The sequence below is a fragment of the Hippoglossus stenolepis genome, chromosome 2 (assembly GCF_022539355.2).
Source record: "Hippoglossus stenolepis isolate QCI-W04-F060 chromosome 2, HSTE1.2, whole genome shotgun sequence".
In the NCBI taxonomy this organism is placed as follows: Eukaryota; Metazoa; Chordata; class Actinopteri; order Pleuronectiformes; family Pleuronectidae; genus Hippoglossus; species Hippoglossus stenolepis.
Window position 1 is genome coordinate 29,125,152 of NC_061484.1, and position 16,518 is coordinate 29,141,669.

At 47.1% G+C, this 16,518-nt stretch overlaps 2 protein-coding genes across 4 annotated transcripts in view; one reads left to right on the forward strand and one right to left on the reverse strand.

Moving 5' to 3' along the window:
• Nucleotides 1-254: 254 nt before the first annotated feature.
• Nucleotides 255-11,734, reverse strand: LOC118098379 (metal transporter CNNM1-like). Its single transcript, XM_035142132.2, has 10 exons — nucleotides 9,745-11,734; nucleotides 5,469-5,612; nucleotides 5,142-5,282; nucleotides 4,850-5,019; nucleotides 4,664-4,754; nucleotides 4,397-4,542; nucleotides 3,741-4,023; nucleotides 3,469-3,573; nucleotides 2,980-3,084; nucleotides 255-2,195 (listed from the first exon to the last, which is right to left on the reverse strand). The coding sequence occupies exons 1-10, from the start codon at nucleotides 11,165-11,167 to the stop codon at nucleotides 2,140-2,142; spliced, it is 2,664 nt and encodes an 887-aa protein (XP_034998023.2). The 5' UTR covers nucleotides 11,168-11,734; the 3' UTR covers nucleotides 255-2,139.
• A 1,334-nt stretch (nucleotides 11,735-13,068) lies between these two features.
• Nucleotides 13,069-16,518, forward strand: part of hoga1 (4-hydroxy-2-oxoglutarate aldolase 1) — a 10,630-nt gene continuing 7,180 nt past the window's right edge. For 2 of the 3 annotated variants that reach the window (XM_035143364.2, XM_035143373.2), the window contains exons 1-5: nucleotides 13,069-13,140; nucleotides 13,429-13,683; nucleotides 14,693-14,821; nucleotides 15,501-15,628; nucleotides 16,016-16,150. In XM_035143364.2, coding sequence (XP_034999255.1) covers nucleotides 13,098-13,140; nucleotides 13,429-13,683; nucleotides 14,693-14,821; nucleotides 15,501-15,628; nucleotides 16,016-16,150 — 690 coding nt within the window. In that variant the 5' untranslated portion in view covers nucleotides 13,069-13,097. Of the gene's footprint in view, nucleotides 13,221-13,428; nucleotides 13,684-14,692; nucleotides 14,822-15,500; nucleotides 15,629-16,015; nucleotides 16,151-16,518 lie in introns of all 3 variants that reach the window. The other variant, XM_035143380.2, reaches the window with a different exon arrangement.

Here is a 16,518-nt window from a genome sequence, read left to right on the forward strand (position 1 = left end):
ATGACCCCTGGTCAGACGTGCTCTGCTTGTGCTCAAACTGTGCACTCACGCATTTTGTTGCTTGGACAGATTTGCTGCACTCCAGCTTCAGCCCTTCTCCTCACGTTCTCACTGTTTCTGTCAGAATTCCCCAACTAATAGAACGCCTGCTGCATCTGAGTGCAAGGGCACAGTTTCAGCATAAGCACGGTTCTGAGAGAAAGCGTCTGAAACTAAAAGACCACAAGACAGGAACAAGTAACACAACACAACCGTTTCAATGTTAAGGCTCCATAACTTTTAATTTACAAGTAGGAATAATATAAATAATATGACGAGCAGCAGGATATAAACATGTTTTTCCTCTTCTTGAAAAATATACATCCAGTGCAACTCATTTCATCTTAATATTCTACAATATTCTACAAATTGTTACAACGTAAAGTTTGAGTTGAATACCAATCAGTGTGTGGAGCTCAGTGCAGGATCCATCTGTCAGGTGAGTGTGTTTCATTTCATTTGGATTCTGTCAATATTCATCTGGAGCAACATTCACATCACGAGTTTCCAGTATTGCTCTTATCCACTTAAAGTCGGTGACGGTCACAAATAAAAGTTTGGTGAAATTTTAATACAGCAACTTCTGCAGAGGTTCTGTTGCCCTTGTGTGATGCTACAGTCAAGGCTTAGTGTGCACTCAAATTCCGCGCCACCAGGGGGCAGCACAGAAAACACCTTGTCCAGAGGATTATTAGGGTTTTGGACACGCATCAGGCTTCAGTGTCCGAACTTTAAAGCGTCACAATGCAACTGTCACTGAACCACAGCGCCCCCTGCAGCCCCACATGGGGACTCATTCTGTTGGGCGGGAACAGATTTTAACTCTGAGAAATCAATGCACATTTTGGACACATTTATTTAAGACTGTGTTTAAATGGCTGCCGTGTGAATATGTTGAATAAACCCAATAACGTCTTGCTCCTTTAAGACATCTGAGCCTGGACAGTCCCTTCGGCCACAAACTGTTTGCTCCAACAAAGAAAAGACCAACACTCGTGTATGATTGAATGGATCTAATAAAAAAAGAGGCTCAGCTCCGGTGATGATTCATTAAAAAGGTTCGATGAGATGAAAACCATAAAGTCTGAGCTCCAGTCGGATATTGTCTTTAGGTTTGAAAGAAAACAAAAGTATAAAATGTACTTGAAATAATCTTAAAGAGATCAGAATAAAGAAACGAGGAGGAGAGTGTGTGTGTGTTATGGCAAAAGAAACAAAATAAGAAAGAAAGATAATACTTAAAAAACAAATATACAAATCCAATCAGATCCAATAACAAGGTGGACAATCAGTCACTAGTTGTCTTCGCCATCTGGACACTCACAGACTCAGAAGCTGCGTCACAACCCAGGGGTCGCGGCCCTCAAAGGACACGGTCCCGCCCTTATCGCTGTCACCTAGCAACAGAGCTGCACCAGATGCCCCCTGGTTTTTTAAACGTGGGTACGATTCGCTGTTCTGTTGAGATGAAACATCAGATTCTCTCTTTTAAAAAACGTGTCGTCACCAAAGTGCAGTGAATCCTGATTGGTCGGCTCCAGAGGGATCCACCCATTGGAGCGTTCGTCGACACAGCTGAGTCTGGATTTACTTTGTCAACAAATAAGAAGGAGGGAAGAAATGACTGTTTATACAATTGTATTTGAATCGAATCAGAAATAAAAAAAGCACCAACACAAAGCAGGTATTTCACTCGTTGAGGTTTCTCCGGATTTCCCCTGATTGTGGAGCAGTATGTACAAAAACCACAACGTCTTTGGTGTCGTCCATCTGTTTCCTGTTCGTTTCTCTCAGCTCCACTGGAGAAGTGGTCACATGTGAGGAGGGTGTATGATGTATAAAAATTCAACTTGTTTCTACAAATCGTTCACATTCGCCGTCAGTTCTGTACACACGAGCATCAGCGGCCTGCAGGCGGAGAGGCTCCCGTTCAATGCACATTGCAGAAGCTGCACCTGTTTATTAGAGTCCAGGTGATGGAGGGGGGGGTGTTCTCAGATAAAACTCTGATAGTCTTCATCGTCTTTACAAACAACTTAAAGAACCATCAGATGATGGAGAGTTCACGTCTGTCTCGTGCTCGCTCTGCTCGGTCTGCTCTCAAATGTCCTCCGGGGTTTTCTCTCCTTCGGGAGATTTTTTCCTCTTCCTGTGGCCTGAGGAGAAGAAAAACATTTTTGCACTCGTGAAAAAGGGAAATTGTCGTTCGAGGCTCAGGCAGCAAAGTGTGATTGTATTTACCCTCAGGTACAAATACCACTGTTTGTATCGGGCATCGATCAAACAGCAAGTGACAGGCGCCGTGTTTGAGAAGCAACACGGGAATACAAAGTGTGTGTGTGTGTGTGTGTGTGTGTGTGTGTGTGTCTGCGTGTGTACAGAGAAAGACTGAGTTTGCATATGAATCAAAGTCAATGAGAAATAGAGAGAGAGTATTGAAGATGCTGTTGAATAAGTGGTGTGTGTGTGTGTGTGTGTGTTGACAGTGTGTGAGAGAGAGTGTGTGTGTGTGTGTTTAGAGTGTGAGAGAGAGTGTGTGTGTGTGTGTTTGAGAGTGTGAGAGAGAGAAAGACTGAGTTTGCATATGAATCAAAGCCAATGAGAAAGAGAGAGAGAGAGAGTATAGAAGATGCTGTTGAATAAGTAGCGTGTTTGTGTGTGTGTGTGTGTGTTTGTGCGCACGTCTTTCTACAGTTATGAGGCCAATTTTGGTTCAATACCATCATTGTGAGGACATTTTGGCTGATCCTCACAAATTCAAAGGCTTGATTGAGGGTTAAGACTTGATTTAAGGGTTAGGGTAAGTGGTTAGGGAATGCATTATGTCAGAGAGAAGTGCGTTCGTGTGTGTGTGTGTGTGTGTGTGTGTGTGTGTGTGTGTGTGTGTGTGTGTGTGTGTGTGTGTGTGTGTGTGTGTGTGAGTGTGAGTGTGAGACTGACTGAGTTTGAGCAGGAGTTTCTTGCCCAGTGTTTCCTCTGAGCCGCTCAGCGACAGGCTGCTGATGAAAGGAGATGTGTCCGTTTCTATGGGAACGGGGGCCATGTCTGAGAGAGAGAGAGAGAGAGAGAGAGAGAGAGAGAGAGAGAGAGAGAGAGAGACAGAGAGAGACAGAGAGAGAGAGAGAGAGTGAGAGAGAGAGAGAGAGAGAGAGAGAGAGAGAGAGAGAGAGAAACTTCAGTGTGAAACGAACGACCTAAAATGACAGAAACCATCTTTTAAAAACATTTATCTAAGGTCTACTTTGGTCCACGTCTAATCTGCTAACATGGAGGAGGTAGGTTTATGACCCGTATCTACAGCCGGCCACCAGGGGGCTGTCATGTCGTCCATCTTCATTAACAGTCGTAAAAATGTCCGTTCAAAACGATGAAGCAGAGTGAACAGTTTATGAATTGTGAGTATTTTTGTGAACAGACTCCGTTCGGTACCTGTGTGTGTGTCGGTCTCCGCTCGGTCCTCTCGGATGTACGGGATCTCGTCCATCCTGAGGAACACCGAGTCACTCGGACTCTTCTGGCCGTCAGATTTACTCCCTGCAGCAAACACACACACGTGAGGCTTTTGTATTCATGACACACAAACGCAGATCTGTCACAACCCTGTCATGACACTGCCCCCTGGGGGCCGCGACCCCTTGTTTTGGGGCCACAGTTTAATGGATTCACCGCCGCGACCTCTCCCTGGAGCGAAGGCTACTTACGGACGATGCGGTTCTTCTCGTTCAGCAGCGACGTGCTCTGCAGGACGCTGGAGTGCGGCCCGTGGGTTCTGGCCGAGCTGGGCCGGCAGTGCTCCCGGGGCGGAGGCATGAGGGTGGCGGTCGGGGGCCCCGGGGGCATCAGAGTGGCGCCGTGCGCCGTCGGCGTCGGAGGCTCTGGCGTCGGGGTGTTGCCTTCTGTGGGACGAGCGTCGGCGTCCGGGGTCTGAGGAGAGCTGTCCATCCTGGTGGCGGTTAGGGCGTTCTGATAGTGGCTCCGGGTGACCTGACGCAAATTCATCGTACGAATCAACAACTCGTAAAAAACAGGTTCCTTCAATTTAGCAACAGAGAAATAAAACAAGACAATGGAGTGAGGCCTCGAGGTACTTCTGCAAATACTGGATACAGAGAAGCAGAACAGGTTTTAATACTTTGTTCTTACTGTGGAATTAAACAAAGTCAATATTATTACCTTGTTATTTCTCAATAAACACTGTGATTGGTTATATTCAGATATATTTGTGTTGACGTCAGTATTTTCTGTCTTTGTTACGGTGAACGTCGTCTCCACGAATACGGAGTGATATTGTTTTAAAGGTCAGAACTCTGAAACCCGTTGTTCCCCCGGCTGAGGTCACGTGACCCCGAGCTGTTACCTTGAGGATCTGGAGGTGTGTGAGCTGCCGGACCGAGTAGTCCGGCAGGTAGACGTTCCCCCCTCCGTTCAGCTGCCCCATGCTTCCCCCGTACAGCATGGACTCAGAGCGGTCCAGCCCACTGCTGCGAGAGGGGGATCTGTGCACTGCGGGGGAAGCAGAGCCTTTAAATACACCCCCCCCAACACCGTCAACGGAAATCACCACGTGGAGGCCGGAGTGGTTGAGCTGTGGCAACATCATATCTGTGTAAGTGAACATCTGTACCTGCTGGCATGATGGCTGGAACCCCAAAGTAAGAGAAGGCTCCGTTCTCAAACTTGAGCGCCTCCTTGCCGAACTCCACCTCCACTCGACCCTGAGGAGGAACCAAGCAGAGGAACAGCTGACCCGTTTTTGTTCTGCAGCTTGTTCTGTGCCGACGTCGTGACCTTGTCTTATTGCTGCTGGTACCTGCAGCACCAGGATGAAGTAGTCCGCCGGCTTGTTGCGCTGGAACAGGAAGTGCTGCTGCGCCCGCTTGTTCTTCTCGTCGAACTTCACCTCCTGAACCACGCTGGGATGTTTGATCAGCCTCAACAGGATCTTCTCGGAGATGTGAGACGGTTTGAAGGGCTCCACCTCTGATGGAGGGAGGAGGAGGAGAGAGAGAGAGAGAGAGAGAGAGAGAGAGAGAGGGATATTCTGTGCTGACGTTCATATCAACATCGCTCAGCCGATGACGTGTTTTGAAAGCGGTCGTCACCTGTTGAGAGGAAACGATGCGTCGCCAGGAGCAGCTGAGGGGAAATCTTCACCTTCATCTCGTTCTCTGACAGTTTGAAGATGGAGAAGTCCTGCTGCTTCCGCTCGTGGTGAGAAACACGGCGCTTTGTACGATTGTCAGCTGACGGGACGGCACACACACACACACACACACACACACACACACACACACACACACACACACACACACACACACACACACACACACAGTGAGAACATCCCAAACACTCTGACAAAGCTACTGTATGTGTGGAAGTGTGTGTGTGTGTGTGTGTGTGTGTGTGTGTGTGTGTGTGTGTGTACTTACTGTAGAGGTCGGTCTCGTCCAGGATCTCTGACTTGATGATTTCCTCGATGACGTCCTCCAGGGTGACGATGCCCATCACCTCGTAGAAGGGGTCTCCTTCTCCCTCGTTGTTCACTCGCTGCACGATGGCCAGGTGGGACTTTCCTGGATGTCAAAGGTCAAAGGTCAACAATCAGAATCAGTTTAAAGCCAGAATATGAATATTTTCTTTAATTCTTTAGAGCGAAACAGAGGTAAAACATCAATTACCCTAAAAACCCTGAAACCCATATTGAGCATTTAGAAAATCACTTCGAATTTTCATCTTCAGTTTTCCAAACATTAGATATTAATTATTTGTCAATATAATGTTAAACCAGGCAGATGTGATGTGTAACAAAAATGCATTTAAATCTAAAAAGTTTGTGCATCGACCTTCCAGTTAATTTCATTGGCCTTAAACTTATTAGGCTTCACGGGCTTAATAAGTTTTAAAGCGAGGATCAAGTTTTTATGTCGTTTTCACCGACCTGCACATTTGTCTTGACTTTTTATGAAAAACATTTTAGTGTCATGGATGGACTGAGGCTTGTGCTTCACACGCTCACAGAGAAAACAGAGGAAATCCTTGTTTTGTAGTCTTCACTCCTCCAGTCTGGCTCCACGTCAACTTCCTCACTGAGGCTTTCACTCTCTGCCTGCCAAATACCAACACACACACACACACACACACACACACACACACACACACACACACACACACACACACACACACCACACACACACACACACACGATTCTGGCAGGCAGCAGAGATGCTTTCAGCTAAGTGGGTCAGTCTTACATACAGATACTAATGTTCTCTCCCTCCATCAGTTTCCTCTGTTTCACACTCAGATTTAAGAACGTTTGCATGAACTGTATTTAATATTCAAACCTGTGACTCCAGTTTTATCTCCTGCAACATTACGTTTATCCTCGTTTATCTTGTGTGTTAGTTCTCATGCATATGTACACATGTGGGAGAAGCTAGTTTTTAAAGTTATACAGTATATGATCATGTCTCTGTACATGTATACATTAAATTTAAACATAAAGTATATATATATATATATTTGTTATGTCACCATGCTCCACCCTTTTATTGTTTTACTGTTGAAGCTAATTTCTGAACCCGAGCTCCACCATCATTTACAAACTTCCCTTTGAGGTCATGAGGCCGTTTAGATGAATTATGTTTCCATTTTCATGACAACTATAGCGTCAACGTTGTGAAAAGGAATATGTGATAATAGTGAGAGTGTATCTGTGACATATGAAGCTAATTCCTGAACTGCGCCTCCTTCCCTGCAGGAAAATGAAAGGTTTTTATGCCACGTTCCATGAAACCTCGGAGCTCAGAATGACGCCGCAGCCGAACTCACAACAGGAACAATGCGTTACGTGGAATTTCCTAAATGCTAACACCGTAGTAACACGTCCACAGACAGTAATGGGACAGTACTGCGTGTATGACCCATTTAATGACAGAAGTGCGAATAAATAGTAAAAACTACAGGTGTCGCTGCTGTTGATACACAGAGCGACCATGTTGGATTTCAAAGTCGGGGGTGGTGAGGTTCCTCCAAACTTCACAGTCGAACTTCCGACTTGAGGGGGTGTTCCAGCTGCAACTTCCGACTCAGGGGTTTATTTGAATGCGTCATTAGGCTACTATGGTTGGTACAGACCAGGAATATGCCCCCCAGCTTACTTTAAATGTCCAGATACTAAATTCACTGTGTTTGCAGGATAAGAGCTGATCAGCTGAGATGTGTAGAAAGCAACTTGAACACAGGGAGCAGATGGCGAGGAGACAATCTGTGGGAGAACGGCAATGAATATTTGATACTCTGCCTCCCGGGGGACTGTCCACTGACAAGGACGTGAGAGGGAGCATGTGTGTGTTTTGCAGTGAACGGACATAAATCAATTCCTGTTCATGGAGGAATTGATCAACTGAAGTGACTTCACATCAGGATTCACCCTTTTTATCCCTTTTGAAGCTCAGTAACATCCCGGAGAGAAGGTCTGACGTCTCACCCCTGATTTTCATATGACTTTCAGTAAGGAATGTTCAGAGGTTTAACCCACAGTTTATAATTACGCTCTTCACATGTTTCCTCCTCGGTGGTTCAGTCTCACACAGGAAACTTTATTTACAGCTCCTTATTCCCAGCAGCTCGACTGTGAGCACAGAGAGAAACAGATCGGGGGAGCGGTGGTGGCAGATATCTGCCCCCGGAGACTGGAGGTGGATGCTGAGGATGCTGCAGTGAAGCAGCTGCAGAGGAGGAGCTGGTTGTTTCCTGTCAAACGCTCTGTGGATTTATTCCATGTGAGGTTTTATTGGAGAGAGCGGAGCGTTTAGTCTGCAGCAGCAGCTCCTGTTGCCAAACAGTTTCCTGGTGGAGCTTTCATTCCCATGTTGGGTGTGGCCACATCTCAACCATTACAGAATAATACATATAATTACAAATATTTATCTTTTTAAATCTTAAAAATGTTTGAAGGCAGAAACACAGACTGTAAATAAAGATGGACGACGCAGCTCCACTCCGGATACAAACATTTGTAGCCAGAATGAACGCGATCGGAGGAGGGAGCCGCTGAGTTCCTGCCGATACTCACATGTTGTTACAGCTGTTTGTACCTTGTGTGTTTTTCTGCTGCAGAGCCTTGACACAGTTTAGCTTTGTTTTTTTTGCAGAGAGAGAAACAGAAACAGAAAGAAAAGCAACACTGAGGTGAGTGTAGATCATCATCAGGATCTCTGTGGCTCAGGATGTCCGATAATATGACATTTAGCTTCATGCACACACACACGCACACACACACACACACACACACACACACACAGCCTCTTTATAGTCAGCAGGAATAGACGAGCATCCTGGATTCTGGAAGCTCCAGGTGATTATGACATGTTGGTGCTTTCAATTAAAAAGCTTCAGGAAGACGTTTGATTCTGTCATCAAAGCATCGATAGTAAGATTTTCACCCTCAGAATAAACGGCCTCAGTCGAAGTGTCCCTGTCTGTTTACCTCGGCCTCTTCCTCCTCCTCCTCCTCCTCCTCCTCCTCCTCCTCTTCTCACCACAAACCTGCAGCAGTGAAAAAAAACAGCTGACTGTGCAGGGAGGATGTGAGGAGCTAGGAGGGCTGTGATTGGCCGGTGAGCACCCCACCCATTTACAGCATCTTCCATACAGCATGGCCGCCAGCTGACTGATGCAGAGGGAGCAGGCTGCAGCCACAGGTTCATCATGAAGGGCTGAACAGTGTGTGAGAGGTACTTTGTGAAGTTATTAGTCTGCTGCTCGTCAGCGGTGATGAAACTTCACAAAGCGTCGAACTACAGCAGGTTCATCGCTGGTGTCGTTTTCATAATTTGCAGCACTTCTCTGTATTTCCATGTGTTCGTGTCGTCACGTTGATGAAGTTGTTTTCTTAATCTCCTCGTGGTTTCTCTATTTACACGTGTTTTAACGTCTTAATGTAATTTAACTGAATCTCGGCCACAGTATCAATGTGAATATTGAGGATTCAGGTAGGACCATGCAAATGATAATAGGAAAACTAAAAAGTTCACACAAGATCAAAAGTCTCTGATTTACAAAAACGCATTTTTTAAAAACATATTCGATATATTACGAGTTCAGTGTCCGTTGTGTGTTTGTAATGTTGTGTTGATACCTCGTCATTCGTGAGTCGTCCCCAAACTCTTCTACAATATTCTGTCACTTCTTGTAGTTTGTGTGCAGAGCTTTTTATAAACAGTCTGTGGTGCAGAGGGAAGTTAGAACACTTTGTGTCCATCCTACCTGGTTTATCTGCACTGACGATTTTATACTCAATTGAATACTCATCGTTTATATGTAGAAATTTACTTTTTCATCCATTCCTCCATGTCGACTATGTCAAATTCCACAAGAGACATGAATTACATGTTTTTGTATGAAGCCAAATCTCAAGGCACTTTGCATAGTGAGGTCCAGACCACACAAAGTTCTGGACAAACCCAACAGCTCCCACAACGAGCAGCATGGAGAAGAAACTCCCTTCTCACCTCCAGCACCTGCCTCGACCGGTGGGAGCAGAAGGGTGAGAGAGGGGAGAGAGCAGGGACAGTTGTGTTTGGTTTTAAACTTGAGATACTTCATCTGACCCAGAATCAGCAGCTGCGGATGTGCTCTCCAGGAACAACACAATGCCACAGACACACGGACACACACTCCCTCCCTCACTCCCTCACTCACCTTTCTTGAACTCCTCCAGCATGGCGTCCAGTTTGGTGTCGTTGAAGACGCAGTGCAGCGGGAGTTTGTAGAACTGGGTGATGGTCTTCAGCGGGGTGCAGTCGTCCGGGTCCACGAACGCCAGGTCCTTGACGAACAGGATGTCCAGGATGTTGGAGCGCTCGTTCTCGAACACCGGGATCCTGGTGTAGCCGCTCTGCATGATCTCCGACATGGTGTTGAAGTCCAGCACCGCGTCCGAGGTCAGCATGAAGCAGTCGGTCAGCGGCGTCAGGACGTCCTCCACGGTCTTGGTGCGCAGCTCCAGCGCGCCCTGGATGATGTTGAGCTCCTCCTTGACCAGGTCGTGGTACGGGTCCGAGACGCGCAGCATCTCCAGGAGTTTCTCTCTGGTGTAGAAGTTGGAGATCTCCTGGTTGAGGATGAGGTCCAGCAGTTTGCTGATGGGGTAGGAGATGGGGAAGGAGAGCACCATCAGCAGCCGCGTCACCCAGATGGTTTTGGAGGCGATGGCGAGGCCGTGGCGCGACGCCACCGAGTGTGGGAGGATCTCCCCGATGAAGAAGATGCCGAAGGCGCAGATGACCGTGGAGAGCCAGGTCATGCCCAGGATCTGACACATCCACACGGCGAGCGAGGCGTTGATGATCGCGTTCCCCAGCAGTAAAGTGCAGAGCACGTAGTTCCCGTGCCGACGCACAGACTCGATCTTCCGCGCGTAATTCTGCTCCTTGTCGGTGCCGCTGTTCTGCAGAACCTGCAGCTCCACCGGGTCCAGCGCCAACAGGCTCAGGTTCAACCCACTGAACAAGGCGGACAGCCCGAGCAGCAGGACTGACACCAGCACCTGGAGCCACAGCTCCGGGGCTGCGGAGCGCTCCACCACGGCCACCCAGAAGTCCCGCGTCCGGTAGTGTTCCCATTTGGACCCGTCGAAGGCGCACATCGAGTAGAACTTCATCTTCTCCCCCTTGCGCAGGTCTTTGGCCAGCAGCTCCACCAGCACCGAGTTCTGGCTTGAAGCGGACTTGAAGGAGCCCAGAACCTCGATGTCGGACGTCCTGGCGGTCTTGTCCATGCACATGTTCCGCTTCGGGTGAACTTGTCCCTCTCGCCCGGGACTCGGCTCCTCGATGAAGGCGATCCACGGCGCGGCGTTGTTGGTGCGGGTCGCCGCGGTGCGGTTGAGCCTCTGCGGGGAGGTGGAGTAGTAAACCCGCAGCATGAAGCGCGTGCCCTCGGTGGCTTTCAGCACCCCGTCCTCCACGGACAGCTCCGCGCCGGTCTCCTCCGGCCGGAACCCGAGGAGCCCGAGCGCCGGGGCCGGGAGCAGCGAGGCGGCCAGGCCGAGCAGCAGCAGCCGGGCCGCCGGGAGCCGCGGGGCTCCGGCTCGGTACCGCGCGGCCGCATCCTCCGCAGCCATGATGCGGTGTGAGACGCTCCGTCAGCCCGGGGCTCCCGGGTCACGTGTCGCTGCGCGGTTCCGCTCCATGTGGGAGAAGGAGGGATTGTGATGTTCGGCGGAGACAGAAACGCGCCCTCCACTGACGTAACTGTCTAATAATAACCCGGAGCTCACGATGCAGCAGCAGATCATCATCCGGATCATTATCTGCACCATCACTCTAAAACCAGTCTGGAGCCACGAACACTGAATTAAACGGTCTAATTATGATCATATAAAAAGACGTTAAATAAAGATGACAGCCATTAAAGCTTCATAGTATTATTTTGAAATCCGCAGCTGTAATGATCCGGAGGTAAATGATAGCTTCTACAAATCAAATCAATCAAATCTACTTCATTGTCTCCATGGGGGATTTGTTCCTGGGCCAAAGTGCTACAGCAGCTGCAGAACAACACAGTGCAACACACAACAGAAACACTACACAAGGACATAAGACCCCAGAATGATAATGCAGAATAAAAGTGAGTTGAATATTGCACCTTCCCTAAAAACACTTAAAAAGATAAAACACATAAAAGATGGAAAAAGAAAAACTGGCTTTTAAACCTGAAAACCAGAGTTGAGGTGTCGTCACCGAGTCTCTGATCGTCTTGATTCAAACTGTTCATGAAGTCAATAAGAGACACTGTGGGTTGCCAGGTTGTGCAGATTATCTTTGGCTGCATAGTTATACTTAGTTAGTGAGTTAGAGAGTATTAACTTATCTCCTTGACTCTTGTCCATGTTGCTGACACTCTCCATCCTCATCTCACTCACACACCAAATCCTGTCTCCTGGAAGCAGAGGGAGTTTATCAAAGTGTGAGGTTTCAGTTGTTTGGATTTGACTCCACTCTCTGACTCGTGTTCCTTTATTATCCCCCAGTTCGGCTCTAAGGTGAGAAATGTCTGACTTTCAGAGGCTGAGATCAGGATTGACCTTCTGACCTCTGGGCACCGGACCAAGACAGCTTGGTTCAGGAATCTAACACTGGACAATAAGTGCACATATACACATTCACCCCGCAACACACCACATGAAACACACAACAGAGCAACACTCAACCAACAAGGACGTCTCATTAACCCTAACCCAACAGGTTTAACAGGCAATGACTAAAATCCACTAGTTATTTAAAGTCTCTTTCAAACAGTGGTTTATTAAAAAGTTGTATTTTCACGTACTAATCTATGATTCTGTGACACTGTGAGATATTTGAACATCGATGTGCAGGATTCTTTACGAGCAGTATTTGTTCTCTTATTTCGGACATATTCACTTTTAGCCAAGGCGACTGAATATGCCTCCACTCCTCCGGCTGCAGGTCGAGGATTCAAACAAAAGTTTGTACTTTGTGCTTCATGTTTAATAATTAAAACAGATTTAAAAGGCACTGCAGATGCAATGTAACTGCAGTTAAAGGCTCCTCCACACGGTGGCAGTATAGTAAAGGCTATAACATCCACTAAGACACAGAATCATTTTATTCATCATCGTCCTCTTGAGTTTTTATTCTTCTTGTAAGTTTCCTTTAAGCTGTGATGTGTCCATAGGTTATAAGTTATAAATCCATAAGTCATAATCAAGCTGTAAAGTAGAATATGGTTTATTGTATATTATTAATTAGCAGCCTATAATTTAAAGGGTATTAAAGAGATGGGGATGAATCAAGTGGATATCCTCGTTTAGCTCATGTGAGAAAACAGCAGGTGAAACATTCCAGCTTATATATGATCGTTTGTCGTATGTTTTCATAAGGAAACTGTCCTCAAAAGATTTTTAATAAAACCAGACTGTTGATTAAACTGGTGTCAGCAGAATGAGGGTTGAGTAACAAGCAGCGCCCCCTGGTGACCGTCCTCAGACATGAGAAGTCTGCGTAAACTCTGAAACCTGCACGTGGTGGATGATCCCTGCCTGTTCCGGGGGCGGAGCTGTGGATCTGCTGGGTAAACACACACTTTGCATGGTGGTGTGTGTGTCTGTGTGTGTCTGTGTTTGTGTGACAGTCGTTTCAAACAGTTGTCAGGTGAGTGTAAGTTTTTGACATGTGGATAAATTAACCTAACAACGCGCATTTTGACTTTTACGCACGACGCAGCGTAAACACGTGGCTGATAAAAACCCTCTGAGTTGAGACAGTTTGAAAGTTTCTGTGCAAATCAAACTCTGGTCAATATTTACAGAAGCAGGTTAATGATAACCCCCGCCCCTCCCCTCCCCCGCTGCACACACAGACACACACAGGGAGCGAGCACCGGTCAGTGTCCGCCTCACGATGCTGTGCGCTCGGATGTGGAGACGCCCGGTTCCTCTTCTCTGCGGAGGAGCGTGGAGACAAACCCGGAGCCACGTCGCCGCCGCTGCCGCTGCCAGGCTGGACCTCAGCGGCATCTACCCGCCCATCGCCACCCCCTTCACCGCCGGGGAGGACGTGGACCACCGCGGGCTGGAGGGGAACCTGCAGAAATACGCCAGGATTCCGTTTAAAGGTCAGAGACTCGAAGGAAGCTTCAGTGGAGTCAGATCAGAGCCAGATGATCCAGAAGGTTCCTCAGGGGAATAAGTTGAACTGGTTACTGATTAACTTCACTGGTGTTCGAACGTGGAGGCTCCAGGGGTCTGAGGGACGTTTAGGAGAAGCTCCAATCACAGGCCAGCTGCTCAGCTCAGCAGCTCATTGGCTCATTGACCAGTCAGTTTGTTCAGGGACCTGCAGGAAGGTCAAAGTTCAGCTCCCAGCAAAAAACGCAAAAATCATCTGAGGTTTGTCTCCTCCTGGTGGTTTTCTACCGCTACTACAGCTGAAGTATGTACAGTATGCTCAGTATTCTGTTACCACACAGGTTTGGATTCAATGGATTTACAACACGTGCAGTATTCTGCTCCTTACAGTGATTCTATATCACCGCTAAATTATTGATACACCCCCACAGATATGAATATTACAGCTGTCAGTTCTACCCAAACTAACACATCTGTTGTTTTTATATTTTATATGAAACCGTGGAAACTGAAACATAAAGATAAGATGAGCTAATCATTTATTGATCCTCATGGGGCCAATGTGGGAAATACAGCAGAACAGATACAGGTAAAAAATGTGATTTGAATAAACTAAAACTGTTTGAGAACATTGAGACACAGGATACAACTAGAATACTACACACTGCTGTCATTTGTGTGTTTTCACCTCCGTCCTCTGCTTGTGAGCCAGACAACACAAAACAACACACTGGATTTCCATGAAACTTGGTGGGAGGATGTGGTCTGAGAAGAACTTGCTTCCTTTTTGGTGCAGAATCAAGGGATGAACCCAGGGATTTCTCAGAGAACAATTCACGGATCTTGATGAAAAGAGTCAGACATGTTTAGAGGACTGATATTTATGAGCGTGTGCAATTTGGTGCAGATCCAAATAAAAGTCCAGAGTCTATTAGGAAACTGTCGGCAGGGGAGGAAGGTAACTTCACAGGAACTGAGCGGTGGTCTGTGTTGCAGGTCTGGTGGTGCAGGGCTCCAACGGAGAGTATCCGTACCTGACGGAGGACGAGCGGGTGGAGGTGGTGAGGACGGTCAGACGCTCGCTGCCCGCGGACAAACTGCTGATGGCCGGATCAGGCTGTGAATGTAGGAAACCGTGTGTGTGTGTATGTGTGTGTGTGTGTGTGTGTGTAACAGCACTTGGCTTTCTGTAAGCTCAGGGTTCAACGTTAAATACTTTTTATATTCATATACAACAGTGATGATCATTAGTCGTCATGTGAACAGTCGACTTGAAACAAGATTTTAATCACCAGGTTTTATTTCCTTTTGTCTCGTACGACTCGTTTCCCTGCGAATGTCAAAGTTCCTTTTAAACAAACCGTGTTTGCTAACATTGAATTTCATAATGTTTTACAATAATCCCTGACACTAACTTGAACCCAACAAGAAATATTAGAGGGGGAAAAAATCGAATTCTATGAAGTGAAGTCAAATATTATTGTGTTAGTTGTAAATCGATTTACTCAGACGACTAAAATCAGATTGTAGAGGCACGAACATATGAAAATAAAAACATGAATCCTTCAGTTTTTCCAGCAAACTCTATAAGAACTGAAGTCAAGGTTGTTGTGTTTAGTTTGTTAGAGGAGAACGATACACACAGTACAAACGGAGGCCTTGCACAGTATGTGAGGTGATTCATACATCACGTGCACATACGATTTGTTTGGAAAATTAATGAGAAATTAACTCCTGGAACCAGAGAAGTTCTGAAAGTGTGAACCCTCCGTCACGTTGTGCTTCTCCTCCGTCGTCCGTGCAGCCACCAGAGCCACCGTGCAGCTCACGGAGAAGATGGCGGCGGCCGGAGCGGACGTCGTCCTCGTGGTGACGCCCTGCTTCTACAAGGGGAAGATGGACAGCCGCGCTCTGATCCAGCACTTTACAAAGGTAAAGTCAAATCAGTTGTGACTGTGACACTTCGTCCAAGTCGGAATCTGCTTCAATCAGCTCCTGAGGGGAAGTGGGGAACAAACCAAACTGTTAAGAAATGTTCAAGATGTCGTCCACGTATGTTTTAAGACCATTGACTGAAAATAAAAATGGACAATGTGTCTCCACTTCCTATCTATCTATATATATATAAAACCTCTACTGCAGCCAGCCACCAGGGGGCGATCAGGTCTGTCTGTCTGAAGTCTTTATTTACAGTCTATGCTGAAAACCAGTGACTGTACATAAAACCATTACTTTAGATAAGGAATCAAACATGAGTGGTTAAGTTTATTGTATTTTAAGTGATTTAAACATGGACGTTTAAATATGCCCCCCCTGCAGGTGGCGGACAGCAGTGCGGTGCCGGTGGTGCTCTACAGCGTTCCGGCCAACACTGGACTGGAGCTGCCGCTGGACGCCGTCGTGCATCTGTCTCAGCATCCGAACATCGTGGGCCTGAAGGACAGCGGAGGAGACGTAAGAACCCAACCCACCACATCGTGTTTGTGTCCAGCTTGTTCCATGTGGTCAGGTGGACAGAACCCAGTTATTACACAGGTTTAAAGATATTTATTGAGAATTTCAAACACAGGAGGAAGCTCCACTCTCACTTCCTCCCACGAAAATGAAGCCAAACTATCTCTGGTACGATGACGCCATCTTTACGTCTTGGCTGAAATCTCTTCTCCGCCCCCGCAGGTTTCTGAGTTTCAGCAGATTAGCGGCAGGCAGCCTCCGTCGAGAACAGAGCGTGAACTGGTGAAGAAGTTCCAGATGAAGTCTCTCTCGTTGCAGAGGTGCTGGAGAGAAAAGAACAGTTTCCTCTTGTCGAGCTCTTCACACTG